At 39.8% G+C, this 27,878-nt stretch overlaps 2 protein-coding genes across 2 annotated transcripts in view; one reads left to right on the plus strand and one right to left on the minus strand.

The window, feature by feature from the left end:
• The first annotated feature begins 49 nt into the window (after positions 1 to 49).
• On the plus strand, positions 50 to 5,921 carry LOC111153738 (PIH1 domain containing 2). The gene is made up of 6 exons (XM_022512939.1): positions 50 to 77; positions 826 to 1,044; positions 1,633 to 1,756; positions 2,135 to 2,380; positions 2,981 to 3,240; positions 5,486 to 5,921. Exons 2-6 carry the CDS (start codon positions 868 to 870, stop codon positions 5,618 to 5,620), a joined length of 942 nt encoding a protein of 313 aa, XP_022368647.1. The 5' UTR covers positions 50 to 77; positions 826 to 867; the 3' UTR covers positions 5,621 to 5,921.
• A 1,858-nt stretch (positions 5,922 to 7,779) lies between these two features.
• The window catches only part of LOC111153737 (dihydrolipoamide S-acetyltransferase), a 31,407-nt gene continuing 11,308 nt past the window's right edge, over positions 7,780 to 27,878 (minus strand). Inside the window, exons 8-14 of the mRNA XM_022512937.1 lie at positions 21,762 to 21,829; positions 19,946 to 20,038; positions 19,478 to 19,585; positions 16,517 to 16,632; positions 11,507 to 11,669; positions 10,208 to 10,344; positions 7,780 to 9,631 (exon numbers count right to left, since the gene is read on the minus strand). Coding sequence (XP_022368645.1) covers positions 9,502 to 9,631; positions 10,208 to 10,344; positions 11,507 to 11,669; positions 16,517 to 16,632; positions 19,478 to 19,585; positions 19,946 to 20,038; positions 21,762 to 21,829 — 815 coding nt within the window. The 3' untranslated portion in view covers positions 7,780 to 9,501. The remainder of the gene's footprint in view (positions 9,632 to 10,207; positions 10,345 to 11,506; positions 11,670 to 16,516; positions 16,633 to 19,477; positions 19,586 to 19,945; positions 20,039 to 21,761; positions 21,830 to 27,878) is intronic.

The following is a 27,878-nucleotide window of genomic DNA, read 5'->3' on the forward strand; positions in this document are numbered from 1 at the left end:
GACCCAATTAGACGTTGTACCCAGTCCGGTTACCCTGGTAACAGGCGTCGCGGTTTGTCAAGGAACCCAGAGAGGAGGTGGGTTCGCCGAGCTCTGGGATGATGGTCCTTTCGTTAAGCTTCCCGTTTAGTTTAACCCTAATATCGTATTCGGGGAACCCAGACCTCCTCTTTTCCTCATTCTGTGGCTGCTGTGGGACGCGTCTCCAGTGGGAGAGGAGAGCGAGGGAGGTTATCTGTAGACACGGATATTATCATTCTCTTAGGGTTTACCAAGTGTCCCAACCTCTCTGCATAAGCATACTTAATTCTCCCAATAACCCCACGAGATAGGTATTAGCGCCTTCACTTTGAGGAGAATAGACTGATAACATAACTTCACTGCTCAAGGTCCCACACCTAGTACATGACAAAGCTAAGACTGGGATCTGGGCATTCTGGCTCCAGAATCCTTGCTTTTAACTCCGAAGCAAGGAGAAGTGTCCTGTGGCTCTCTGGCAGTTTCAGGACTGGATAGGCACTAGTCAGCCAATACCGGTATCCGAACAAGAGAATGGGTCACCAGGTAATCCCGACTTTAACTGACTACTCTCCCCTCAGTGCTGGTGAGAGTCCAGGCAGAGGTGAGGACTTGCCCGGGAGGACAACTTGAGAATTTAAGAAGGTGGATTAGATAATTAGAGAATAAGGTAAAGGAAAGTGGTGCTGAGCCACAATGTTTTAGACACAGGTGCTAACTTCACCAAAACAACTCCTGACCTGTTTGTTCCTCCTCCTCGAAAAGAAGAGATGAATCATTAATTCCACAGACTTTTCCCCCCTTAAGTCCTATCTTTCCACAGACTCAAGAGGCCTATTTACCTTAATCATGGAGTCTTCCTCAAAGTGTCTGCTCACCCAAGTTACTCAGTTCTGGAACCTCCTAGACGATCTGGCTGAAAGTAATCCTGAGAGCTATGAGAAGTTCATTGAACAGCAGCTGAAAGAAGGGAAGCAGCTCTGTGCCACCCCAGAACCACAGCTCTGTCTACAAACCAGGATCCTAGTATGTGGTGTTGGTACCCAGGGATGGGAGGCCTTGAGTGAAAGAATCCTGGAATAATCAGAGAATCATTTACGTTTGGCTATTGCTACTTTAAGAAAACTTGAGGGGCACTGCCACTCTAAAGGGGGAGTGAAACATAGATGATGATGAAGGAGTAAGAATGGGAAATTCACATTTGATATATTTTGGAGATCTCAAAGTCATTTTCTACTAGAACAAGAAAAAAGCAATGTAATGATTTAACAGAAACGCATAGAATTGGAGGTTTTTTCAAATAAAGAGAACTTGCTTGGCTGGGAGGTAAGGAAGTAGTGAAATAGGGTCATATTCACCCAGAATCTGCTTAAATCAGTGCCCCGTCCTTCCTCCCAGTTCCTCTGGGAGCAGCAACGGGATCTTCATGAAAACTCAGTAGCTTGGGGGAAATCAGGTAACAGTGTCATTTTCAAACACAGTTTTAATGCATGGAATGGCTTACTTGGAGCCTAAAATTCTCACTCTTCAAATTCTGTAATGAGTTACCATTAGGATTATTATAAAATGAAAAAAAACTAGGTTTTGAGATATGCAAAATTATTTGCTTTTTAGAAACCCAAGGAAAAAGTACTTTTTATTAACCTGTGTCAGTGGAAAAGGATCCCAGCTCCCCAGTCAACCACTCATCCAGTACCTCTAAGGGTTGGAACACCAGAAGATATGTCTGAGACATCAGGTACACAGAATTAAGGGAGAGAAAGCACATTTTAAAAACTTTATTGGGAATAATAATGATCAGATTTTACTTGGTAAAAGGCATTACAAGTAAAATATTTTATTTGGTTGTAATGTAGTTAATAATTAATAAGCATACCTTTATTTATATGAATTGAATGCTATTCAGTTTTTTCTAATAGTAACCCATATAAAATGCCAAGAAATGCCATAATTGGAAATGTGTGTATTTAGCACCATTGTGATCATCTCTGAAAAATACAGGAGTAGAATTTATGCTTTCTAGTTTTATCCAGGATTATGACTTACTACATTACCTGACAATATCATTAGTGAAACAAGTTATCTTCATTTCACATCCTCTGAATTACACACACAGATGTTTATACAGTCATCGATGTTGCCTACAATCCTGATGTTCTCCAGGCAGCAGAAAAGGACCAAGTAAAAAAAGATCAATTAATACGGATGGCCATGAAATGCATTGAGGAACAATTCCAGTTCACTCTCTCACACTCTTACAGTGTCGCTAAATTTAGAATAAAAGGAAGCATTCAAAGGATGAAACAAAATCTGATGGGAATACAAACTGACCCCACAGATTTAAGAGAGAAAATGAGAAAGGGTAAGTTAATGACTGTAAATGGAAATTCTAACTGATTTAAAATTGTTTTGCATCCTGCGTACATTTTGCAAACTAAAAATCTTGATTTAAAAAAGATTAGAATCTTAAGATAGAAAAATATAAAGATTAGATATTCGAAATATTAACATGTCCTTATAGATTTTTAAATCCTGCAAACTTTTTAACAAAGTTCTTTGGCTTAAGATTCTTTTTTTTTTTTTTAAGATTTTACTTATTTTATAAAAGAGATTTTATTTATGTATTTGAGAGAGAGAAACCACAGGGGGTAGGATTGGAGGGCGGGAGCAGAGAGGGAGAATCTCAAGCAGACTCCCCACTGAGCACGGAGCCCAATGCAGGGCTCCAATTCACCATCCTGAGGTCATGACCTGAACTGAAATCAATAGTCAGATGCTTAACCTTACTAAGCCACCCAGGTGCCCCAGGTTTAAGATTCTTTTAGATTCCCACACCAAATTAGCTTCAGCTTTAGCTGCCATTTTGGCTAATGCCACATATATTACAGTTCATAGCCTGATGGCATTTTATGTTGTAGATTAATTTTGTGATTTCATCTCCCCCCATTTTTTTTTCCATAAGAACTAACCCTTGAACAGATAAGTAGTGCTGTGAGCAATCCAGATCACTTTCAGCTTTTATTGCCAAAAGGTGAAGTTTCAAGCAAAGCAAGGTGTCTGATTGAGGAGATTTCCAGCTCAGAGACCCAGGTAGAGATGAAGGAACCAGCCTATGAATTAAAAACTGTGGCTGACCAGAATGATAAACCTCTGGAAATTGAAATAAAAGTTGAATTACCTGGTATTGATTCCGTCTCTCTCTGTGATCTTAGTGTTTCTGAGGTAAGTCAAACAGGTAATACTGTAAACTTTGTCAACTTTCACTATATTATGCTGTAGTAAAAAAAAAAAACACCACAATCTCAGTGGTTTATAGCAGTTTGCTCAGGCTGTATGTCAGGTAGGCCTGCTCTGTTCCAGGAGTCTTGCCCATTTCAAGATACAGGTAAGATACGCAATTCTCACAGAAGAAAGAAAACAGAAATGGCCAAGCCATGCAATGAATCTTAAAACTTGCTCTCAGGGACGCCTGGGTGGCTCAGTCGGTTAAGCCGCTGCCTTCAGCTCAGGTCATGATCCCAGGATCCTGGGATCGAGTCCCATGTGGGGTTCCTTGCTTAGCAGGGAGCCTGCTTCTCTCTCTGCCTCTGCCTGCTTGTGCTCTCTCTCGCTCTCTCTCTGACAAATAAATACATAAAATCTTTAAAAAAAAAAAAACTTCCTCTCAGACATAGTATATATCACTTTTACTCACATTCTATTGGCCAAATTTAAGGCACAAGTTCAAATACTACATCAACAGGGCTGGGAAGAATATACTCACAGGTAGTCACAGGAATTCAAATGGCAAGAATGTATAATCCTCTAACAGAAGAAAAGCAAAAAATTGGCATAAGTCCTACAATCTACTACAGTCCACTCTCAAGGTCACAATTTTTTGCTTCTTTCCCAAAAAAAGGCATCTCCAATCCTAGTATCAGCCTCTGAAATACAAGTTTTTGCCATTATAATCTTCATCTCCTCTTGAACCACAGACATATGAGCTACAAAGACAGGTAATCTACTGCCATAGCCACACGCACCATACAATGTGGAACGGAGAGAGGATAAACATAATTAACAGTCTCAGTTTGGAAATTAATAAAATAAGAGGGACACAGCAGCTCTTGGTGCACAGCAGTTCTGAAATCCCATTAGGCAGATGTTGTCAGCGTCCCTTTCCTGGGGGTAGAGGTGTTCTTGGGTAGAGAACCAAGATTCCTTGATTACCTAGCCCCTAGTTCCATTGTTTTCCATGACTTTCAGCTTCATTCTCTGGGTGGTGGTTCCCTTTATCTTACCCACACTGGCCACATCAGAAAAGAACATTGGAGAATATGTCATCCTTATGTGCTGAGCAGTTTACTCACCCTTTTACACACTTTTGGAATGTTGGGGGTCCAAAGGTCATTTTAAATGTTTTAGTCAAGGCTGGTACCATTTTATTTCTTTGATTCCAATCAGTGCCATACCCCACAATTCTTTATTTGACATGTCCATTTTTCAATGGCCTGTCTTTTTTTACTTAATTGCTGTCATTTGAGCCAAACATAAGGATTAACTGGGCTCCACCTTAATCCAGTTAGAGGTTTTAATAAAGAGTATAATAATGTGTAATTCAGTCTTTACTTCTAGGCTGTCTTAATCAGTCTTTGGAGGTAAGAAATAAATTCTCAATTTTATTTTTTACTGGTTTAAAATAAAAATTAGTTCCATTTCTCAGCCTTGAAGTCTTAGAATTTCTGGGCTCCGTATATTTTTTTTTAAGATTTTATTTATTTATTTGACAGAGAGAGATCACAAGTAGGCAGAGAGGCAGGCAGAGAGAGAGAGGAGGAAGCAGGCTCCCTGCCTAGCAGAGAGCCTGATGCGGGACTTGATCCCAGAACCCTGAGATCGTGACCTGAGCAGAGGCTTAACCCACAGAGCCACCCAGGTGCCCCTCTGTATATTCTTTCAATCCTACTTGCAAACTGGGAAATTCTTTTCTAAGCCCATCTCTTTTTGTAGTAGCTTATTAAATGTAGCCAATAGAAACAATGCATGTTGCCAATATTCAATTTTCATACTTTTGCTAAAGCCACACATTAATGGCATACAGTTACTTGTCTTTCAAATTACTGTGCTGGTTTTCCTAAGGGCTTTATCGCTATAAAACATGGGTCACCATTTTTCCTATTGCCAATACATTTTCCTCGCTATTTGCTGGTTAGCCACAAAGTCAATGCCACATAATATAGGATGGCAACACCCGATTTATGGCTTTGTATCAGTTAACTTTTGATGTATTGAGCAGCAGTAACAAAAACTCTCAAAACCTCAGGGAGTTACAACAGCAGCTGTACAAGCTCATTACAAGTCACATGGCAGTGAGATCCTCCTCTTATGGGAAACGAGTGAATAACTGGGAATAATCCAGTACACATATTTTAACCAGGAAATACTTTCTACTTTCATCTTTTAAAATACTTTGGTTTGTTATTCTTAGGATGATTTATTGATTGAGGTCTCTGAGAAGTACAGATTACATCTGAATCTTCCAGAATTTGTGGATACTGAAATGACTACAGCCAAATTTATCAAAGAGAAAGCTACATTAATCGTCACAATGCCATTGGTGTAAGTCAAGAGCATCATTTGCTTTGGGTTTTCAGTGCTAAAGGCATGTGAATGAGAGGACCTTTATAATGGGTGAAGAGGTAGTGGTTTACCTTAAATACTAGTATTTTCTAAGAATTCTTTTTGATGGAGTGAGATTCTCCAACTTATGTTTATCTTTTTTTTTAACTCAAATTTGGCTAGACAGAAACTCTTATAATGGTATTGCCATGATATACTTGTTTTGAAGCTATTTCTAATGGTCTTAAAGTAACAAATTGTCATTTGGGAAAATTCTGTTTCCAAGTAAATTGTGAAAATCCTTGGTTTACTGGTTGAAATTCTGGTTTACTTGGTTGTCTCTAGCAAATTTTTGCATCAGGAATAAGTCTCAAACTGTGTGAATTTTCTATTACCAAGAAGAACTGAAGCAGTGAAAGTTTCCTCCAGCTATGAATTTACAGGGCCAATGTAGTAGTATGCAAACCTATGCTTCTATGAACCTCTGTACTACTACAACAGTTCTGATGGGAGGAGTCCAAGTTACCAAGATCTTTTAATATCAAAGAAGAGACTTGTCTGTGGACTGGATACCACGATGCAGTTAACAATAACAGGATGTTATTGTACAGAAGATATAAAATACATCTAACCCTAAGAAAAAGGATGTGACTTTGGGACAAGTGCCTTTCTCCTATGAAAATAAAAGACAAAAGCGATGTATTTACCAACTTCCTTCATCTGTCAGATGGTTGTTCAATACAAAGGTATTAACTTTGATGTTCACATCAAACTTTAAACATCCTTAATCATTTTTCCTAGATACAGTACAGCTTCCTTGTAATAGTTTCTAGTTCAACATAAGGTCTTTAAAGTCCTTATTAATTTCAAAGCTTTTTAACTTAGAAACTAATCTAGTATCTAGAAAAGAAAGAATTGATATGTGATATTTAGAAGTATATGATGTCCTAAAGTTAACACTATTATATTCTCTTCCATCAAAAAAACTTGGAATGCTTTCACCTTACTTTCTCTTCTACAAAATCACTGTCAATACTTGTCCTACACACTCCCATACCTAACCACATCGAAGTGGTTCAATCTCTGCTCTGGCACTCTCGGCATTTGGGTGTTACTTTTGCCAGCAGCTTAGTGTTTGTATACTCATTAGTAAAATGTGTTTCAAAATCTAGCATGCTTAATTTTAAATTTACATGCTTATTTTCCAAAATATTTTACTTATTTCAATGGATTTTTATATTCATAAAAACTTCTCCTCCCTCTCCCCCAAAATGTAAAACTTTGCCCAGGAAGAACATTAATAGCTGTGAAGTAGTTTAATCTAAATCTTACCAAGTTTTTTTCCTTCAAACTGAAAATTGAGGTGAATATTAATTATCCTCGATTTAGAGACTAGATTTTTCTAGAAGCTTGTTTTTTTTTTAAGGTTTGGGAGTGTGTGTGGGGGGGGGGGTAGAGAGAGAGAGGGAGCAGAAAGAGAGGCAGGAGAGGAGAAGCAAACACTCCCTATGCAGGGTTCAGTCTTACCACTTGGAGATCATGACCTGAGCCAAAACCAACAGTCAGACACTCAATTGACTGAGCCACCCAGGTGCCCCTACAAACTTGGTTTTAGATCATTATCAGTAGTGTTTATTTTCCCATGTATTCCAGGCTTTGTGTATTACCAGGGTGAGAAGTACTCCTTGCAACATATTCATACGATCTTTCAGGCCAGTTAACTTCTTTAACTCCTTTTCCAGACCATGCCTTGGGATACCATAACTTCACTCACAAACCTCAGGCTTGGTGTAAAGTATCTAACATGTCCAGACTATGCTTTCATCTCGCTGTGTGGCACCCTCCACCATGAGGTGCTTCAGTTAACTCCCTAAGCTTCAGGTATTAGATTACATCCTCCTAAACTCAGTCTTCTCTTTCACTAATTCTACATGCTTAAAATGCATTTCTATTAAGAGTGTACACATATATACCTATCTCTGGCTTTAATGTGAAAAATAATTACCAACACATCAAAAATTAGACAAGACACACTGAAAACATATAGTTTAATTTTTAAATAATTTTAACCAAAATTTTTAACTTTTTTCAGTTCTGGTAAGAGAAATAGACTGAATCCAGATTTGGATTATACCCCAGATTAATTTTTAACTCCAAATAATTTTTATTAGAAGACAACCTTTTATTTTTCTTTCAAGGGAACAACAGAGCCATCAGCATTTGCCAAAAATGAATTATCTTTGAAGTTTCATGTATTTGAACCAGGTGTGGCTCACACCGCTGGTCCCTTCTGATTAGCTTGTTCCTTCTTCACAATCTTCAATTCAAGCTAACATTACTAATTACTGAAAAATCAATTTAATGTACTGTACTGTTTTCATAATACAGTAAGGGAAATATTCTGGAATATATGCAGTGTCACTTCTGCACCATTTAATAAAGAACATTTAAAAATAGATTCAACACTGAAAGACCTAAGTTTCAGGGGACCGCTCCACATATATACAAGGAAACACTGGTCAGATTTATTTTAAATAATCATAAACAATTCCAAATAATTTATTAAAAACACATCAATGGAAAGTCTGGAATTGGGATAATGTGCCAAATTCATTTTTATTATCCTGAATATCACAATATCACCTCTTCTACTCCCCCTCCCCTAAGAAGAAAGGCAAATTGTAACAAAATGGAAAAAAATATTTAGGCTGATAAGGCAGCAAGCAACTTATTTTGTTTCTTTCCAATAGGATTTTAGGACTTTCTTATTGTATGAGACAACACCGAGTGGAAAAACACAGAACACTTTCTTTGTACACACTGAACATTTTTTACTTTATCCAAGTAGAAATGACCACTTTGCTTCTAATCTTTTAGCACTCCCAACTGCTTAGCAATGTCTCTCTCCCCCTCTTCCCTTCAGACAGGACTTGGTGATAAATGGACTTTGGCACATATCTCACTAGAAACCATATTTTACATATGTACACTTACTCCAGTTTCTTGATAACAGATTTCCAAAGTCATTTGAGTAACAGATTCTGATAATTAAGTTCATTTGCAAGTAACCAACGGTTAATTATTGAGGAATAATTTCTACTTTCTGTTAAATTCTATAAGCATATTCTTTTATTTGGAGGTAATTTTAAATTCTCTCAAAATTACGCATGTAAGTTGTTTAAATAAATACCCACACAAATTCTTTTCTAACAAGTGCCAGTTTATATTTATATCTTCATCTCAAGGGGCAAAACAACCATTTTGGGATTCATAGAAAAATAAACAAAGGACAGACAGCTGGTTGGAGAAGCCTAAGAGAATGTTAACTTTTAAAATTTCACTTATTTTTCTTGAAGTTCTCTACCCTTCCCATCCATAATAAACCAGGATCATGTAACAGAAAAATTTAGATTAGGGTTAAATTCCAAAATCAAGTTCAATTCAGAGCCTTTCTCCAAAGAGAATGGACTTCTCTTTTTTCCTTGACTTCTCTTTCTCTCAAATGAGCAAAACATTTGAGGCAATTAAACTTCAAAACCTCAAGGTTTCATCCAGATTACCTTTATGTATCTGTTTCAACAGGGAACCACAATTCTAGCTCTACATTTCCCAATGGAAGTACTTATCACCAAAAGGCCAGGCCACATATTCCCTTGACTAGGAATACACAGTTCAAAATCTGGTGTTCATTAAATGTGTACAATATGTGGGTGTAATTGGCATTTAAGAAATTCAGTAATGCCCATTACAAATAACTTATCTGGACAGACTCAAAAACAACTGGTTAACTTTAAAATAAAAAGAACCACCTGTGTAATAACATATTTATATCATGGTAAGAATGAACCATTGTGACCTGGGAGAGTCTAGAAATTCTTCGGTTAATTATAACAACATGGTGATAGGTTTTTCAAGGTACTTTCTAAACTCAGCAAGCCACTGGGCTCCAACTGCTCCATCCACAACCCGATGATCACAACTGAGTGTAACAGACATCATGCTAGCCACATCAAATCTAGGAAAAGATAAAAACAGTATTAGGTATGCTGAAAGCAATTACTAGCTTTTAGCCAGTAACCAACCCAAATGCCAGCTCCAACAGAGTGATATTATTTTCCACCTACTCTTTAAGTTCTATACACCAAAGAGCCATCTGGAACACGGGCTGACAAACTACAGCCTACAGGCCAAATCCCGCCAAATGTAGGTATTCTGGAATTCATTTACGTATGGCTTACGTCTGCTTTCTCACTACAATATTTGCAACAGAGACCATGACTCAAAAAGCCTAAAATATTTACAACCTGCTCCAAGAAAAAGTATGCTCACCCCTGACCTATAGTACATAAGGCTTCTCATTTCAAATAGGATTAACTGCATACAGTAAAAGAAGGGTTGACGCCCTGAAAAACTTCATTCTATACTTATGCCTCACTGTACCTGAACCTCCAACAGGCTGTGCCAATAATTATAAAACCGAGACTCACACACAGGTATGATGTAAAACAAAAACCACAACAACCACCAAAAACCAAACAGGTATAATATAATGAAAATGAACTTACAACTCCCTATTTATTTTGATACTTACCCTTTTTCATTATCTGCTGGAACCAGCCTATCTTCTGAAGCACCAATTGCCAAAATACATGCTTGAGGTGGGTTAATAATAGCAGAGAAGTTCTTAATTCCAAACATTCCTAAATTGGAGATTGTAAAAGTGCCACCCTAGAGGAAAAGAGATTAAAAATCATGTTAATTGCTTGTCAACATAAGCCAGGAAAAGAGAGACAAATGTTCTGTGGAAAGACCTTAAGATAATCTTTTTTTTTTTTTTTTAAGATTTTATTTATTTATTTGACAGAGATCGCAAGTAGGCAGAGAGGCAGGCAGAGAGAGAGGAGGAAGCAGGCTTCCCGCTGAGCAGAGAGGCCGATGCGGGGCTCAATCGCAGGACCCTGGGATCATGACCTGAGCCGAAGGCAGAGGCTTAACCCACTGAGCCACCCAGGTGCCCCAAGATAATCTTTAAGAAAGGCCTCTGAACTACCATAAAAAAAAATTTAAAAAGGAAAGGAAGGGGTGCCTGGGTGGCTCAGTGGGTTAAAGCCCCTGCCTTCGGCTCAGGTCATGATCTTGGGGTCCTGGGATCAAGCCCTGCGTTGGGCTCTCTGCTCAGTGGGAAGCCTGTTTCCCCCTCTCTCTGCCTACTTGTGATCTCTCTCTCTGTCAAATAAATAAATAAAATCTTTAAAAAAAAAAAAAAAAAGGAAAGGAAAGGAAAACAGTGAGTACAAGGTGACAGACATGACTTAGCTTGATTATGATCATCTCACAATGTGTACATACAGCAAAACATCAAAACTATATACCCTGAATATATACAATTCTTATTTGCTATTTATACATCAATAAAGCTGAAAGGGGGGAAAAAAGGCAGGCCTTAATGAACACACTTTAATGAAAATATATAACCATTACAGTATTAACATAAGTCATAAGTTTTGCAAACTGCTAGAAAATGTCTTTTCAGATTTTGATAGGGTATTCATTTTTTCTGTATTTTCAGGGACATGTATCAGTAAGAATATAAGGCAGAATCAAAGGTAGAAAATGCAATAAAAGCATTATGCCACCCTTTATAAAAAGACTTTATTTATTTGACAGAGAGTGAAAGAGAGCATGAGCGGTGAGAAGGGGCAGAGGGAGGACAAGCAGACTCCCTGTTGAGCAGGGAGCCCGATGGAGGGATCTATCCCAGGACCCCAGGATCATGACATGAGTCCAAGACAGACCCTTAACCCACTGAGCCACCCAGGTGCCCAGCATTATGCCACCCTTAAATATAACATAATTCTTCATATTCAGAAAGGAAATAAATAATACCTACCTGGAACTCATGAGGCTGTAGTTTACCCTCTCGTGCTTTGGTTGCTAAAGAAACAACATCATTAGCAATGGCTTCCAGTCCTTTTATATGAGCATTAAATACGATCGGTGTAATGAGTCCTGCAGGGGTACTGACTGCTACACTGATATCCACAACATGGTTTCTATTTCAAAAGAAAAAAGAAAATTTCAGTAATCATCGCAATATTTATTAAGAGCTTATGTGTCCGATTAAACAAGAATACTGACATTTACCTCAGTTTGGGGTACTTTACAGCCAGAGGGATAGCTTTCCTGGTTTTTACATTTTGCTATGCCCTCTTAACCTAGACTTTTTAAAAATGAACAAGAAATGTGTCAGTAGTTTGGTTTCACATGTGCTCTAACTGCCTTGCACCCGCCTTGACTGACACACGGGTGCAGGTGGAGAAGGCCCAGCATTCGCCCGGCATTCATCGAGAATTACACAAAGAGAACTTCTTGAATTCTGAGGTGAAGTGAACTCAATGGAGCGGAGTCTGCAGGCAGACTCTGCGCAGACGGAAGGAAGAGTGGAGGGAGAGGACTGTGTTGTGGGAGAAACGGGAGAGCTCAGGATGTAGGGTGGTGGTGTCTCAACATAAAAGTAGGATTCCTAATCTGTATTATGCCAAGGGTATCTTTGCATCTTGGTCCCTCCTCAGAATACATATTTTTAACACAGAAAATAAAATACTTATTACCAAAAACAATTACTTAATTATTTAATTAAAATTAAAGTATTATTTAAAGTAATTACTTAATTAAAATTAAAATTAAAGTATCACTTTAATTTTACTTTACTTACATACTTTAGTTTACTTAATTAAAATTACAAAACAAATTAAAATTTACAAATTAAAATTAAAATTAATTAAATTAATTTAAAATTAAAATTACAAAACAAATTACAAAACAAATACAACTAAATATAAAAACAACTACATTGAGGGGTGCCTGGGTGGCTAAGTGGGTTAAGCCTCTGCCTTCGGCTCAGGTCATGATCTCAGGGTCCTGGGATCAAGCCCCGCATCAGGCTCTCTGCTCAGCAGGGAGCCTGCTTCCCCCTCTCCCTCTGCCTGCCTCTCTGCCTACTTGTGATCTCTGTCTGTCGGGTGAATAAATAAAATCTTAAAAAAAAAAAAAAAAAAAACATTGAAATTCAATTACCAAACTATTCAAAAAACAAAATTATGATATATGTATTAGCTCAATAACAAGATCTGGCAAGATCAAAAAAACTCTTTTAAAAGATACCTGCAATAACTATAATCTGATATGAAAGTAAGTGATTTTTATTGGTCACCAGTACAAGTACTGTTAATAGTAACTCTTTGATTTGTTCTCTACATTTATAATGGGAAGAAATGCCAAATTTCAGTTAGAGGTTAGTGGAAAGGAATAATTATTTTCCCCTCATCCAAGTTCCCAAACTCTCAAATTGTATCCACAGCCTCCTTGGGGTTTGTGTTAGGACCCCTGCCAAAGTGTTCTGCAACTGAGAAGAAATTGTGTCCAGCTACTTCTGGACACAAGCCTTAGAATATTACGGGTACCAAATCCCTCAGTGTGCCCAAGCTGACCAGGAGCCATGGGACTGTCATTTGTGAACACAAGGACCTGGTTGAATAATTGTGTGTGACCCTTTAGCAGCTACCACAGCAGGGCTATGGCCAAGGTATCACAGCAAATACTGCTTTCTTCTCCTTTCCTTCTTTTTTTTCTTTTTTAAATATTTATTTATTTGTCCAAGGGAGCACACAAGCAGGGGGAGCCGCAGGCAGAGAAGGTACAGGGAGAAGTAGGCTCCCCACTGAGCAAGGAACCTGATGCAGAACTCGATCCCAGGATCCTAGGATCCTGACCCCAGCCCAAAGCAGCCACTTAACTAACTGAGCCACCCAAGCATCCCAAATACTGCTTATTTATTTATTTATTTATTTATTTATTTATTTATTTGACACAAAGAGAAAGACAGCAAGAGAGGGAACACAAGCAGGGGGAGCGGGAGAGGGAGAAGCAGGCCTCCCACCCAGCACGGAGCCCAATATAGGGCTTGATCCCAGGACCATCTGAGTGGAAGACAGATGCTTAACGACTGAGCCACTCAGGCATCCGCCAAATACAACTTTCCTTTAATGAGCCTATCACTCCGAAATCTTTCTCCTAGGAGAGTAAGCATGGTATTTCTTATTTTGCTCACCACTGAATATAGCAAACAATACATGGTCAATATTTGTTGAATGGCTATATGAATAAATAAATAAAGGGTATTTCACAGTACTTGCCCTATAACCTTGATCTACTCATCAAAGAAGTGTTTTCTTCAGATACTCATAAAAGGTTAAATATCGGGGTGCCTGGGTGGCTCAGTGGGTTAAAGCCTCTGCCTTCGGCTCAGGTCATGATCTCAGGGTCCTGGGATCGAGCCCCACATCGGGCTCTCTGCTCAGCAGGGAGCCTGCTTCCCCTCTCTCTCTCTGCCTGCCTCTCTGCCTACTTGTGATCTCTGTCTGTCAAATAAATAAATAAATAAATAATCTAAAAAAAAAAAAGTTAAATATCAATTTACCCTTTGACCCAGTAATTCTACTTCAATCCAAGAAAAATAAAAACGTACGTCAACACAGGGAATTGTACACAGATGTTTATAACAGCTCTCTAAAAGACAGGTCTTTGTCTTAATCTCAGGATCTATCTATGTGAACTTATTTAATTAAAAGTTCTCGGGGCGCCTGGGTGGCTCAGTGGGTTAAAGCCTCTGCCTTCGGCTCAGGTCATGATATCAGGGTCCTGGGATCCAGCCCCGCATCGGGCTCTCTGCTCAACAGGAGCCTGCTTCCTCCTCTTTCTCTCTGCCTGCCTCTCTGCCTACTTGTGATCTCTCTCTCTGTGTCCAAAAAAAAAAAAAAAAAAAAGTTCTCTGCAGGGACCTGGGATTAAGCCCTGCATTGGGCTCTCTGCTCAGTGGGGAGCCTGCTTCTCCCTTTCCCACTCCCCCTTCTTGTGTATGCTCTATCAAATTAAAAAAAAAAATCTTTGCATGTTAATTAGGATCTTGAGATGAAATCATCCTGGGTTACCTGGATGGGCCCTAAATCCAGTGCCAAGTGACCTTGTAAGAGACAGAAGAGAAGAAGGCCATGCGAGTTTGGAGTCATGCAGCCACAAGTGAGTGAATGCCTGGAGCCACCAAAACTGGAAAAAGCAAGGGAAGCTTCTCCCCTAGAGCCTATGGAGGTTGTGTAGCCTTACTAATAGCTTGCTGTTGGACTTCAGGCCTTCAGAACTAAGAATAAATTTTCATTTTAAGCCACCAATTTTATGGTTAGGCAACCATTAAGATCACTTTGGACAGTATTCACAGCAATACTATATGTCTCGGTCATAAATAATATTTTCATAGGCATAAAATGTTAATACTGAATACTGATATATCCAAAATTTGTGTTGTCATCGATTTGGTAGGAGAGAGTGTGTGAGTGAGTGTGTGTGTGTGTGTGTGTGTGTGTGTGTGTGTTTACGGTACAACAAAGCTAAATCTTAACCTTCTTTCATACTAAATTAGTTGACAAAGAAAATAAAAAATCCATAAAAGGCAACAAGAAATGTTATTTAGAAATATGAAGGTAGGGGTGCCTGGGTGGCTCAGTTGGTTATGTGTCTGACTCTTGATTTTGCGTCAGGTCATGATCTGAGGGTTGGGAGATCGAGGCCCACACCGGGATCCACACTGAGCATGGAGCCTGCTTGAGATTCTCCTTCTCTCCCTCTCACTTTGCCCTACCTGCTTGTGCTGTCTCTCTAAAAATAAAATGAAATTAAATAAAATCTTTTTTTTTTTTTTTTTTTTTTTTTAAGATTCTACTTGTCAGAGAGAGAGAGAACGCACGCATAAGTAGGGGGAGCAGCAGGTAGAGGGAGAATATACTGATTTGGATAAATCAGTATTCAGCCTCCCCACTGAGCAAGGCCCCTGGGATCATGACCTGAGCTGAAGGCAGACACTCAACTGACTGAGCCACCCGTGTGTCCCAAAGTGAAATAAAATCTTAAAAAAAAAAAAAAAAAAAGTTGTGTTTGCCTCTTAGGAGTAAGACCTCAGATTAAAAGCTGCTTGGGGGGACCTGGGTGGCTCAGTGGGTTAAGCCTCTGCCTTCGGCTCAGGTCATGGTCCCAGGGTCCTGGGATCAAGCCCCGCATCGGGCTCTCTGCTCAGCAGGGAGCCTGCTTCTCCCTCTCTCTCTGCCTGCCTCTCTGCCTACTTGTGATCTCTCTCTCTGTCAAATAAATAAATAAGATCTTTTAAAAAATAAATAAATAAAAATAAAAAATAAAAGCTGCATAGGTCACTGTAAGCCACAAAGCAATATTCTAATGTATATACTATTATCTTAATAGAAATTAAATTGACAATAATAATAATAATTAAAAATCTACATAGTAGAACAAGTTTAGGTGCAAGAGCCAGAATCCCAGTTCCAATCACAGTTTTGCTATTCACTAACATATTAATTCAGGAAAGTTATTTAACTCATTGAATCCTCAGTTTCTTCATCTGTAAAATGGGAGTGAAGGCCCCTAGTTCATGAGGGGGTCATAAGGATTAAAATGAGACAAGATGTGAAAAGACACAAAGCACCATGCCAGTCACATGCCACCATAATATTAACAAATGTTTCTTGGTTTTGTTTTCAATTTGCCTCTACTAACTGGTGAACAAAATCCATTTCAACCCTGCTTTGTAACAGTGGTTATCAACTTAATTATTCACATCTGTAAACTTATCTCCCTCTTCTAAATTCAAAGAATTTGTAGTTTTCACTAACTAAATTTAGCATTATCTCATAGTTTTACCTTGTTTTCAAACTACTGAAGTCCTCTTCCTCCCTGTATTCCATTTTTCCTTATCCCCTATACTCCTAGTTAGACATGAGATAGCACAAGAAAACTGCTGATGGATATATACTGTCCCCAGCAGTATCTTACTTACTGTCTTATAACTGTGTCCAGCCAAGAAGAATTTGCTTCTGGAACTTTTAAACATGCCAAAGCTGAAGCTTTTATGATGAAGTCATTGACAGAAATTTTGCTTTTCCCTTCTAACATCTGCAAAGACAAGAAACCATTGTACTTTCTTAAACTCTCTTCCCAAAGACTGAAACTTATCATCTGGCAGGGGATGTTGGGAGAAGAAAACAAATGTCCTGAGGTGTAAAGGATGAAATGAAACTAAAAGTTGGTTCTTTCATCTTTTTTAATGTACACCTTTTCAGCTATAAGCTTCCTATTAACAAGCCCTTCTTTAGCTGAATACCTTAAGTTATGGTATGCTTTATGTAAGTCATTTTCACTTATTTCAACAAAACCAAAAGTTGGTTCTTGAAAGGATCAACAAAATGATAAACATTTAGCTAGACTGACAAAGAAAAAATACTCAAATTCCTAAAATCAGAAATGAAGTAGGACATTACCATGTACCCTACCAAAACAAAGAGGTTTGTAGGTAATGCTATGAAAAACTATATCCCACCAAAATTAGATAATTTAGATGAAATGGAAGATTCCTAGAAAGACACAAACTGCCAAAACTGAATCAAAAAGGAACAGAACCCCTGAACTGATCTATAAAGAGAATGAATGGTAATTTAAAAACTAACCACACAGAACAACCTAGACCCAGATGGCTTCCCCAAATGGTGAATTCTGCTGAACATTTGAAGAATATCAATTCTTCAAAAAATCTTCTGAAAAATAGAAGAGGAAACACTTCCCAACTCACCCTATGAGGTCAGTATTAACCCAATTTTAAAACCAGACCAAGATAACACAATAAAAAAAACAAAAAACAGAACAACCGAGAAAAAACAAAACTAGAGACAAATAACTCTTAAGAATATAGATGCAAAAATGCTCAAAAAAATTCTAGCAAACCAAATCTAGCAATATATGAAAAGGATTATTCACCATGACCAAATGGAAGCAAGGTTGGTTTAACATCTGAAAATCAATTCATGTAATAATGTTCTAATAGAAAAAGGACAAAAATCACATGACCATCTCAATAAATTGTCTAAAGCAAAAGCATTTTACAGGGGTGCCTGGGTGGCTCAGTGGGTTGAGGCCTCTGCCTTCAGCTCAGGTCATGATCTCAGGGTCCTGGGACTGAGCCCCACATCAGGCTCTCTGCTCAGCAGGGAGCCCGCTTCCCCACCCACCCCCCCTCCTGCCTCTCTGCTTACTTGTGATCTCTGTCAAATAAGTAAATAAAATCTTTAAAAAAAAAAAAAAAGAAATTAAGAAAAGATAAAGCATTTTACAAAACTCAACCACCATATCATAAAAAGTAGGAATAGAAAGGAACTTCCTGAACCTGATGATAAAACAGATTTACAAAAGTTCCAAAACCATACTTCAGTGGTGAAAGACTCACTTCCTCTTAGATCAAGAAAAAGACAAGGATGTCCACTTTGCCACTTCTAGTCAACATTTTGCTAGATGTGCTAGCCAGAGAAGTTGGGCAAGAAAAGGAAATAAAAGCCATCCAAATTGGAAAAGAAAAAGCAAAATTATCTCTATTTGGAGATGACATGATTTTGTATACAGAAAATCTTAAGGAACACAATAAAGAAAATATAAGGTTGTAGGATACAAGATCAATATACAAAAATCAATGGTATTTCTATAGAGTAACAATGAAAACTCTGAACAAAGAACAAAATACCTATGAACAAATTTAACAAAAGAAGTGCAAAAACTTATACTTGAAAAACTGCACAAATTATTGAGAGAAATTAAAGACCTAAATAAATGGAAAGGCACACCATATTCATGGAGGAGGAATGTTAAGAAGGAATACTCTCCAAATTGATCTACAGAATCAATGAAATCCCTATCCCCATAGGAAATATCCAAAATAGGCAAATCTAAGACAGAAAGTAGGTAAGTGTTATCCAGGGTTAGGGTAGAAGGGAGGATTGGGGTGGGGACTATGGCTAATGGGAGAATACTTTCATTTTGGGATAATGAAAATGTTCCAAAATTTATTGTGGTGATGGTCACAAAACTCTGAATATATTAAAAGCCACTGAATCATAAACTAAATGGGCACATGGTACAATATGTAAAATATATCTAGATAAAACTTTAAATGAATAAAATAATACACGGGACATATTTTTCATGTCTAATTTTCAAATAAATGTATTAAAAAACATCTGTAACATTTTGCCAATAAATGCATGCTATCATCTCTAACCCTTATAGGCAGTTACTCTGTTAATCCTTTACTGCTTTACTCATGCAGCTAATATTTGAGTATTCTGCTCTAGGTATAGCATTCTAAAAGCCCTGGATATTGTGCAGAGAAAAAAATGGGTAAAAATTCCACTCTTAGGGACCTTATATTCTAAAGGAGTATAAATAAAGAAAACATATGGTATGTAAGATAATGTTAAATGATAAAAAGAAAAATAGGAAAAGAACTAAAGGGAAAACTGACCACTCACTCCACTCCTCTTCCCTTAATTTTAGAATAAGGTAACTAAGGAATCCAGAGAAGGTGATATTAAGTCAAATCCTTGAGGCAGTAAAGGAAGAAGCCAGGTGGATGCCAGCAACAAGTATTTCATGCAGAGGGAACAGCAAGTGCAAAGGGACTAAAGTAGAATATATAGGTGAAATGTCGAGGAACAAAAGACAACCACTGTTGTGAGCAAGAGTGAGCAAGTGGAAAAGTAGGCGACCCGAGAGGTTACAGATAACCTGTATAACGCTGCGTACCATTGGCCCACCCCTCTCTCCCTCTCTTTAAAAAAAGTAAAATTAGAGGACACCATTTTCCAACATCAATTGGCATACTGTAACAAAAAACATAGGTAGAAATGTAAATGTTTAGTGGGGTTAAAAACAAGAACTTTAGAGTTTATAGAGTCGGAATTTCCAGACCTTTTACCTTATTAAGTTCTTTCCGTACCAACAAAACTTCTCCCATATTTACATCAATGGAAAGGTAATAATGAGGTATGGTTTGCTTAGACTGCATTAACCGCTGTGCAATAACCTGAAAGCAAAGAGATCAAAACATCATTTAACTTAGCTCAGGTGAAGCTTTACCTAATGCAGGGCTCACTCTGCCCCTTTACCTTTCTCCCTGGTAATGGTCACCTCAAGCATTACAAGAACTGGAATATGGAACTGGCACATGTACCAGAACCCGGGCTCCTTCTAGGAGTATCCAATCAGAGCAATGTTTGTTTATCCCAAGTATGTAATCAGCCAAACCAAACATCTTAAACTAGGCATCTAAGATTCCCAACTAAAAAAAGTCTCTGCTAGCGCTTCAAACTGTAGATGCAATTGAACAATCAGAGTAAAGATGCCCCCCACAGCTCTGGTTGCAGATTCAGGGTAACACTCTTACACGACGAATGTTGCTGATGGGGACGTCTGTGAAGACACCTGTAGGAACGGGTGCCACTCCTGGAGCCGCGGCAGGCACAGCAGCTGCTGGAGCCTATAGGGGAAGTACAAAAGCTCTCAGTACCTGTGGCTCAATCCTGGCATATGCAACAGATGCAAGCTAGTGACTCTTACAGATGGCAAAGTAAATGTTAAAAGGCGTATAGAAAATAGGGATGCCTGGGTGGCTCAGTGAGCTGGGCATTTGCCTTCGGCTCAGGTCATGATCCCGGGCTCCTAGGACCGAGCTCCCTGCTCAAGGAGAGCCTGCTTCTCCCTCTGCCTGCCTCTCCCCCGCTTGTGCGCATGCTCGCTCTCTCTCTCTCTCTCTCTGACAAATAAGTAAATAAATCTTAAAAAAAATTTTTTTTTTTTAAAGATTTTATTTATTTATTTGACAGAGAGAGATCACAAGTAGGCAGAGAGGCAGGCAGAGAGAGAGGAAGGGAAGCAGGCTTCCTGCTGAGCAGCAAGCCCGATGCGGGACTCGATCCCAGGACCCTGGGATCATGACCTGAGCCGAAGGCAGCGGCTTAACCCACTGAGCCACCCAGGCGCCCCCCAAAAAATTTTTTTAATAGAAGGATTATAGAAAATAGTTATTTCTATCCCAAGGGAACAAAAGGGACTCAGATCTGTACTGTGCTTATATAAGAAGTCTGCTTTAAATTTTTATACTTAGAATTGTGATGAAGTTTTAAGTATCATTTTTCTTTGTTCAATGATTAGTTCATCAAAATAATTTTGTATTTGCAAAATTACCTTCAAGAAAAGCAATCAAAGCATTCTTAAATTGAAAGGATTAGAGATAAACATAAAACAAGATAATAATTTACTTCTATGAACAGTATTAAGAAAAAACAATGAAGAATCTTTCATTTACTTATTTATTTTAAAGATTTTATTTATTTATTTGACAGAGAAAGACAGAAAGCAGGCATAAGCAGGGGGAGAGGGAGAGGGAGAGGCAGTCTCCCTGCTGAGCAAGAAGCCTGACTCAGGGTTTGATCCCAGGACTCTGGGATCATGATCTGAGCCAAAGGCAGACGCTCAACCAATTGAGCCACCCAGATACCCCAAATCTTTCATTTTAAAACAAACATCTAGGGGTGCCTGGGTGGCTCAGTCTGTTTAGCCTCTGCCTTTGGCTCAGGTCATGATCCCAGGGTCCTGGGATCGAGCCCTGCAATGGGCTCCCTACTCACAGAGAGCCGCAGGGAGCCTACTTCTCCCTCTCCTCCCCACTCAGGCTTTCTCTCTCTCCCTCCCTCTCTCTCAAATAAATAAATAAAATCTTTTTAAAAATAAATAAATAAAGCAAACACCTAAGTAAATCATTTTCTTTCCCTTAAACTAATTATCTTAACACTTTAACCAACCAAAAAGAAGTTGGCTGGCTATATGCATTTACTCCCTGTGTGGAATAATTAACTACATAAAACTCAAACTCTAGTCAACCAACTTGTAAGCATGCACTTAAAAGTAGGACCTGAAGGAAGAGGAGAGGACCTGTTAGGAAAAATTTAGTACCACTACTGAAAAAAAAAACTGGAATGCATGTCCATGTAGCATATCATCTTTCCTTTTGTATGCTGTGTGACAGCACATTCATATCTAAAAATTGCTAGCCAGTGAAATTAGACGAAAGAAAACACAATTCTGGTTAAGCTATTCCAATCCTAAGTAATGTACGAAAGGGTCAAAGAGGTTAGACAGCACATTTTGCAGGAACAAACTACCAAAAGCAAAACAAAACAAAAAAGCCAAGTCTAACTCACAGGAGCAGCTTTAGTAGGCACAAAAGAGTCGATGTCCTTCTTGATGATTCTGCCTTCTGGTCCCGTGCCTGGAAGAGATGCATAAATATCACATGTGAGAGCAGACCGCTGGTTCCTCCAGGAGATCAACACTATGATCCTGAAGTGCAAGTTCCTAAGGGTTCTCCAAAGGCCCTCTGAAGGGGTCACTGCCTTACCCCTGCACCTGAACTCACCTTAAGACAGCAGCTCTTGTCAGTTTTTAATTATAATTCACACAGAGTGCTCCCATTTGATCTGTACTGGTTCTTTTCAACTACAGCAAATATTCGTTGTTAAGTACTTCTCTTTTAAGAGTTTTACCGAAACTGTACTTCATCTTTTCATGTTCTTTACTTTTAAATTGGAAAATACTGACATATGGATAATGCTAAGTACAGTTTATACTTCCCCAAGTCTGGCTGCCTCCTCTCTTAGTCACCTCTGAAAAACCCTTTCTGAACCTTGAAATGGATCTCATTTGGTTTCTAGATTCATTTGATCATGAAGATCTCCTTTTGTACAAAGTCAGCAGGTACAAAAACAATTGTTTCGGGCAAATTTGGCAAGTTAATTTTTTTCACCCCAAGATAGCTTCAGTAACTCAAGTGCAATGATCTAATCTTCAGAATCACTCCTTCCTTGTGTGGTCTCCATCATTTAGAGCTTTCTTGTAGTAGCCGAGGTTCTAACTGACCTGTGTCAGACACTGGGAATGATGTATGTGCAGGGAAAGATCTTCAAATCCTTCACACAAGGAAAGATCTTCAAATCCTCTCACGAAGGGGTTGCTTTTATTTTCACTTAATTCCTTCCTCTTCCCAACCACAACCAATCAGGTTTAACTTCAGACCCAAACAGATAATCCTGAACCTTAATTCTAAGGAGATTCAGAATTTAGTTATTAAAATACCTTTTACACTGGCCCACTTCTAGAAAAAATTTGGTCAAATTGATTCATCTTCCCCCAAGGCAGACTTTTAAAAGGAGTCTCGTTGTATGCAGTTCATCCCAACTCCTTTCCTTCGTTATGAAAAACGAGTTGGCTCCTCGCCCGGAGCTCTAGAACAGAGGTAGCAGTACCCCTATTAGATACCCCGCCTTTATAAACAACAGAAACCATGACCTCCCTTTACCACCAAGGCAGATCTGCCACAGGCCCTCGAGAGAAGGAAACCTGCAGTATCACCTGCCTTGGGTTGGGCTTTAGCCACCCAAAGGAATTTCCTACCAGGAGTCAGCTGAAATCCATTAACTCTCTTTGCCTATCTCACGAAGAAGGCACAACAGGCCATCATAAAGCAATATGGTTTAAAGGGAAGAACAGCAGACAGAGTAAAAAATGTAGGGTTGGGGCGCCTGGGTGGCTCAGCGGGTTAAAGCCTCTGCCTTCGGCTCAGGTCATGATCCCAGGATCCTGGGATCGAGCCCCACATCGGGCTCTCTGCTTAGCAGGGAGCCTGCTTCCCTTCCTCTCTCTCTGCCTGCCTCTCTGTCTACTTGTGATCTCTGTCAAATAAATAAAATAAAATCTTAAAAAAAAAATGTAGGGTTGTTGTCAAATATAAATTAAAAGACTAGAGTCACTTAATCTCTGCTGGTCTTTAGTCTCACCTGTAGTTTAAAGATACAGTATCAGCCCCTGCTCAAAGGAAGGTTGTGAGGATAAAATGGGATAGTGATGTGGAAGTACTTTGCTTCAAATAAATAGGAAACATCTAGGAGTAGCTATGAGACGAATCAAACTCTGATTATTAGGGTGTAGGCTTTAAAACAGTTTCTCCCCAAATGATTACATTTTGGTCACATTTGCTAAGTCATCTGTCTCTGCAAGGAGGGCAGGGAGACTGGAGACAGTTTAACAACTCATGGCCAAGGATTTAAATAACCACTCTTCTGGGGTGACTGGGTGGCTTAGTGGGTTAGGCCTCTGCCTTCAGCTCAGGTCATGATCTCAGGGTCCTCGGATCCAGCGCCGCATCTGGGTCTCTGCTTAGCAGGGAGCCTGCTTCCTCCTCTCTCTCTGTGCCTGCCTCTCTGCCTACTTGTGATCTCTCTCTCTCTGTCAAATAAATAAATAAAATCTCTAAATATATATATATGTGTGTGTGTGTGTGTGTGTGTGTGTGTATACAAAACCACTCTTCTTACAGAAACCTCCAAAAAAACTTTTAAAAACAAGATTTGGAGCTTCTGGATTGGTGAACACATCAGTGTGCTAGGAGGGTGGTACTCCCCGAGAAGGCATGGAAGCTCTGCTCCCATCTCCCCTACAACCCTTGCCCTGTGCATCTCTTCTACTGACCACTCCTGTGTGGTATCCTTTACAATAAACTGGTAATGGTACACACAGTGCTTTCCTGAGTTGTGTGTGTCGTTCTAGTGAATTCGCACACTTGAAGAAGGGATCTTGGGAACTGCTGACTTACAGCCAGTGGTCAGAAGTATGGGTGGTCCCCAGGACTTGCAACTGGCATCAGAAGTCGGGGCAGTCTGGGGCGCCTGGGTGGCTTGCTCATTAAGCGTCTGCCTGCGGTTCAGGTCATGACCCCAGGGTCCTGGGATCAAGCCCTGCCTCTGGCTCCCCGCTTAGTGGGAAGCCTGCTTCTCCCTCTCCCACTCCCCCAGCTTGTGTTTCGTGTTCCCTCTCTCACTGTCTCTCTCTCTCTGTCAAATAAATAAAATCTAAAGCAAACAAAAAACAAAACAGAGGGGCAGTCTTGTGGGACTGAGTCCTTAATCCTGTGGAGCCCGATGTTAATTCTGGAGCGTTAGTGTCAGAACAAAATTCAAGTGCAACACCCAGGTGGTGGCAGAGAACTGAGTGTTGGTGTGGGAAAGACTATCTGGTGACAGAGATGGCGGTCAGAAAACAACACACAATCACTGATCCTCTCAACTCACTTATTCTAGACCGTTCCCTCCTACTGCAAAACTTCTTCAACCTCGCCAAGACCCCCGCTCCACTGCCTCGACTGCTCTCATCATCCATCATTTTCCTATCATCTTCTCTTCTTCCTCACCCCGCTTACACTGTGGATAGTGGTTAAACTTATTCCCTGGCCAAACTCTAAAGTGTCTGTCTTCTCAATGCCAACATCAGAACAGCTTAATGCCGCTGGGGACAAAAAAGTGCACACACAGGGGTGCCTCCATAGCTTAGTCAATTAAGCATCTGACTTTCGATGTCAGCTCTGGGTTTATCTCAGAGTTGGGAGTTCAAGCCTTGCCTCATGCCCTGCATGGAGCCTATTTAAAGAAAAAAAAAAAAAGTACACTTAGCTGACTGATTATACTCTAAATTCAGAGCCACAAACCTGCGATAGGAATCTTTTTCCATTTCTTTGTGTCACCTTCAATTTCATTCATTGGTGTTTTACAGTTTTCAAAGAACAGATTTTTACTTCTATAGTTAGGTTTATTCCTACATATCTTACAGTTTTTGGTATAACTGTAAATGGAATTGATTCCTTGATTTCTCTTTCTGCTGCATTATTATTGGTGTATAGAAATGCAACAGATTTCTGTATGTTGATATTGTATGCTGTGATGTTACTGAAATCATGTATCAGTTCTAGAAGAATTCTGGTGGAGTTTTTTGGGTTTTTTAGATAGAGAATCGTAACATCTGTAAATAGTGGCAGTTTTACTTCTTCCCTGCCAATGTGGGAATTGTTTTTATTTCTTTTTCTCTTTGTTGTCTGATCACTGAGGCTAGGACTTCCAATGGTGAGAATGGACATCGTGTCTTGTTCCTGACTGTAGAGGAAAAGCTCTCAGTTGTTCCCCACCAGAGATGATATGAGCTGTGGATTTTTCATGTATGGACTTTTTGATCTTGAGGTATGTTTCCTCTACCCCTACTTCTTTGAGGGTTTTTAAAAAAATACTTTTATTTATTTATTTGACAGACAGAGATCACAAGTAGGCAGAGAGGCAGGCAGAGAGTAAGGAGGAAGCAGGCTCCCCGCTGAGCAGGGAGCCCGATGCAGGGCTCGATCCCAGGACCCTGGGACCATGACCTGAGCCGAAGGCAGAGGCTTTAACCCACTGAGCCACCCAGGCACCCCCAGAATGCGGAATATATCATGCCACTGCCTTCTGGCCTGCCAAATTTCTGTGGAGAAATCTTCAGCTAACCTTAGGGGTCTTTTCTTGTAAGTTAGGGACTTCTATTGTCTTGTTGCTTTTAGGACTTTTTTTTTTTTTAATCACTATATTTTGCAAATTTAACTACAGTATGTCTTGGTATTGGCTGGCTTTTATTGATTTTCATGGGAGTTCTCTGTGTCTCCTGGATATGGATGTCTGTTTTGTTCCCCTGACTACAGAAGTTTTTAGCTATTATTTCCTCAAAACTTCTGCCTTTTTCTCCCTTCTTCTTCTTCAGGGACTCCTATGATATGAATGTTACTATTTTGATTTAGTCACTGAGTTCCCTAAGTCCACGCTTATGATCCATCATTCTTTTGTTCAGCTTCATTATTTTCCATAATTCTAACTTCTGTATCACTTTTTTTTTAAGATTTTATTTATTTATATGATAGAGAGAGAGATCACAAGTAGGCAGAGAAGCAGGCAGAGAAAGAGGAGGAAGCAGGCTCCCCGCTGAGCAGAGAGCCTGATGCGGGGCTCGATCCCAGGACCCTGAGATCATGACCTGAGCCGAAGGCAGAGGCTTTAACCCACTGAGCTACCCAGGCGCCCCTAACTTCTGTATCACTTACTCATCCTTCTGCTTCTTCTATCCTAGTGGTCATTCCATCCACCTGGTTTTGAATCTCAGTTACTACATTTTTCATTTCTGCCTGATTGTTTTTTTAACTTTTACATCTGCAGTCAGGGTCTCCCTGATTTTTTTTTTTTAATTATTTATTTATTTGACAGAGAAAAAAAGAGAGAGAGAGAGAGGGAAAGGCAGCGAGAGAGGGAGAGGGAAAAGCAGACTTCCCGCCAAGCAGGGAGCCAGATGCGGGGTTCGATCCCAGGACCCTAAGATCATGACCTGACCCACCCACGTGCCCCATCCCTGATGTTTTCCATGCTTTTCTCAAGCCCAGCAAATATCCTTACGATTGTGGTTTTAAATTCTCCATCAGGCATATTATTTATATCTGTTTTTATTTGTTTGTTTGTTTTAAAGATTTTATTTATTTAACACAGAGAGAGAGATCACAAGTAGGCAGAGAGGCAGGCAGAGAAGGGGGGGGGAAGCAGGCTCCCTGCTGAGCAGACAGGACCCTGAGATCATGACCTGAGCTGAACAGCAGAGGCTTAACCCACTGAGCCACGAGGGTGCCCCTGTATCTGTTTTGATTAGATCTCTGGCTGTGACCTTTTCTCGTTCTTTCTTTTGGGAGGAACTCCTCCATCTCTGCATTTGTCTAGGTCTCTGTCTTGTGTGTGTTAGAAAAGCCTGTTATATTTCCTGCTCCAGAGAGCAGTGGCTTTAAGAAGAGGTCATACAGTGGCACTTCAAGGAGTGTCTCTAGTGTGCCGCATGCACTCTGCTGCTGTGTGTGTGTTGGCTGCTCTAGCCATCAATCCTTGCCTGCAGTGTTTGGACCTTGGTCGGGGTACAGCGAGTTTCAACTAGATGTGCTCTGATCCATTTGTTAAATGAGACCTGATGCTACCTGTTACTAGAACTGAACCTTTGCAGAACTCTATGGTCAGGAGATACGGTACGTGAGAGTATCTCTGCGGATCTTCTGAGGAAGGGACCTGTTGCACTGGTTCTTAGGTGCACTTGCCTGAGAAACGCAGTACCAGCAGAGCACAGGGGGATGGGACTGGGTGTAAGCGGGTTACACAGCAAGCGCTGGCACTGTGCTATTTACTGAAGTTGGTTTATGCTGAGGAGTAGGGGAGGGAAATGGCAGCGGCTGGCTCTTTTTCTTCCCATAGAGGTAACGCCACGTCTCAGAGATGCACTCCAAGAGCTAACAAGTGTCTCTCCATATGCCTTAGGAGATCCTCAGATCGCACCACTGGCCCTGGGGCTGCTTGCCTGCCTGCTGTCCAAGAACAGGGCACTGTTCTCAGGTGTCTATCCTAGCCAAGACTGTAGACCTCAAAACTCCAGTCTTTGAGCCCCAC

Source organism: Enhydra lutris, unplaced genomic scaffold (genome assembly GCF_002288905.1).
Source record: "Enhydra lutris kenyoni isolate GAN:26980312 unplaced genomic scaffold, ASM228890v2 scaffoldscaffold34, whole genome shotgun sequence".
In the NCBI taxonomy this organism is placed as follows: domain Eukaryota; kingdom Metazoa; phylum Chordata; class Mammalia; order Carnivora; family Mustelidae; genus Enhydra; species Enhydra lutris.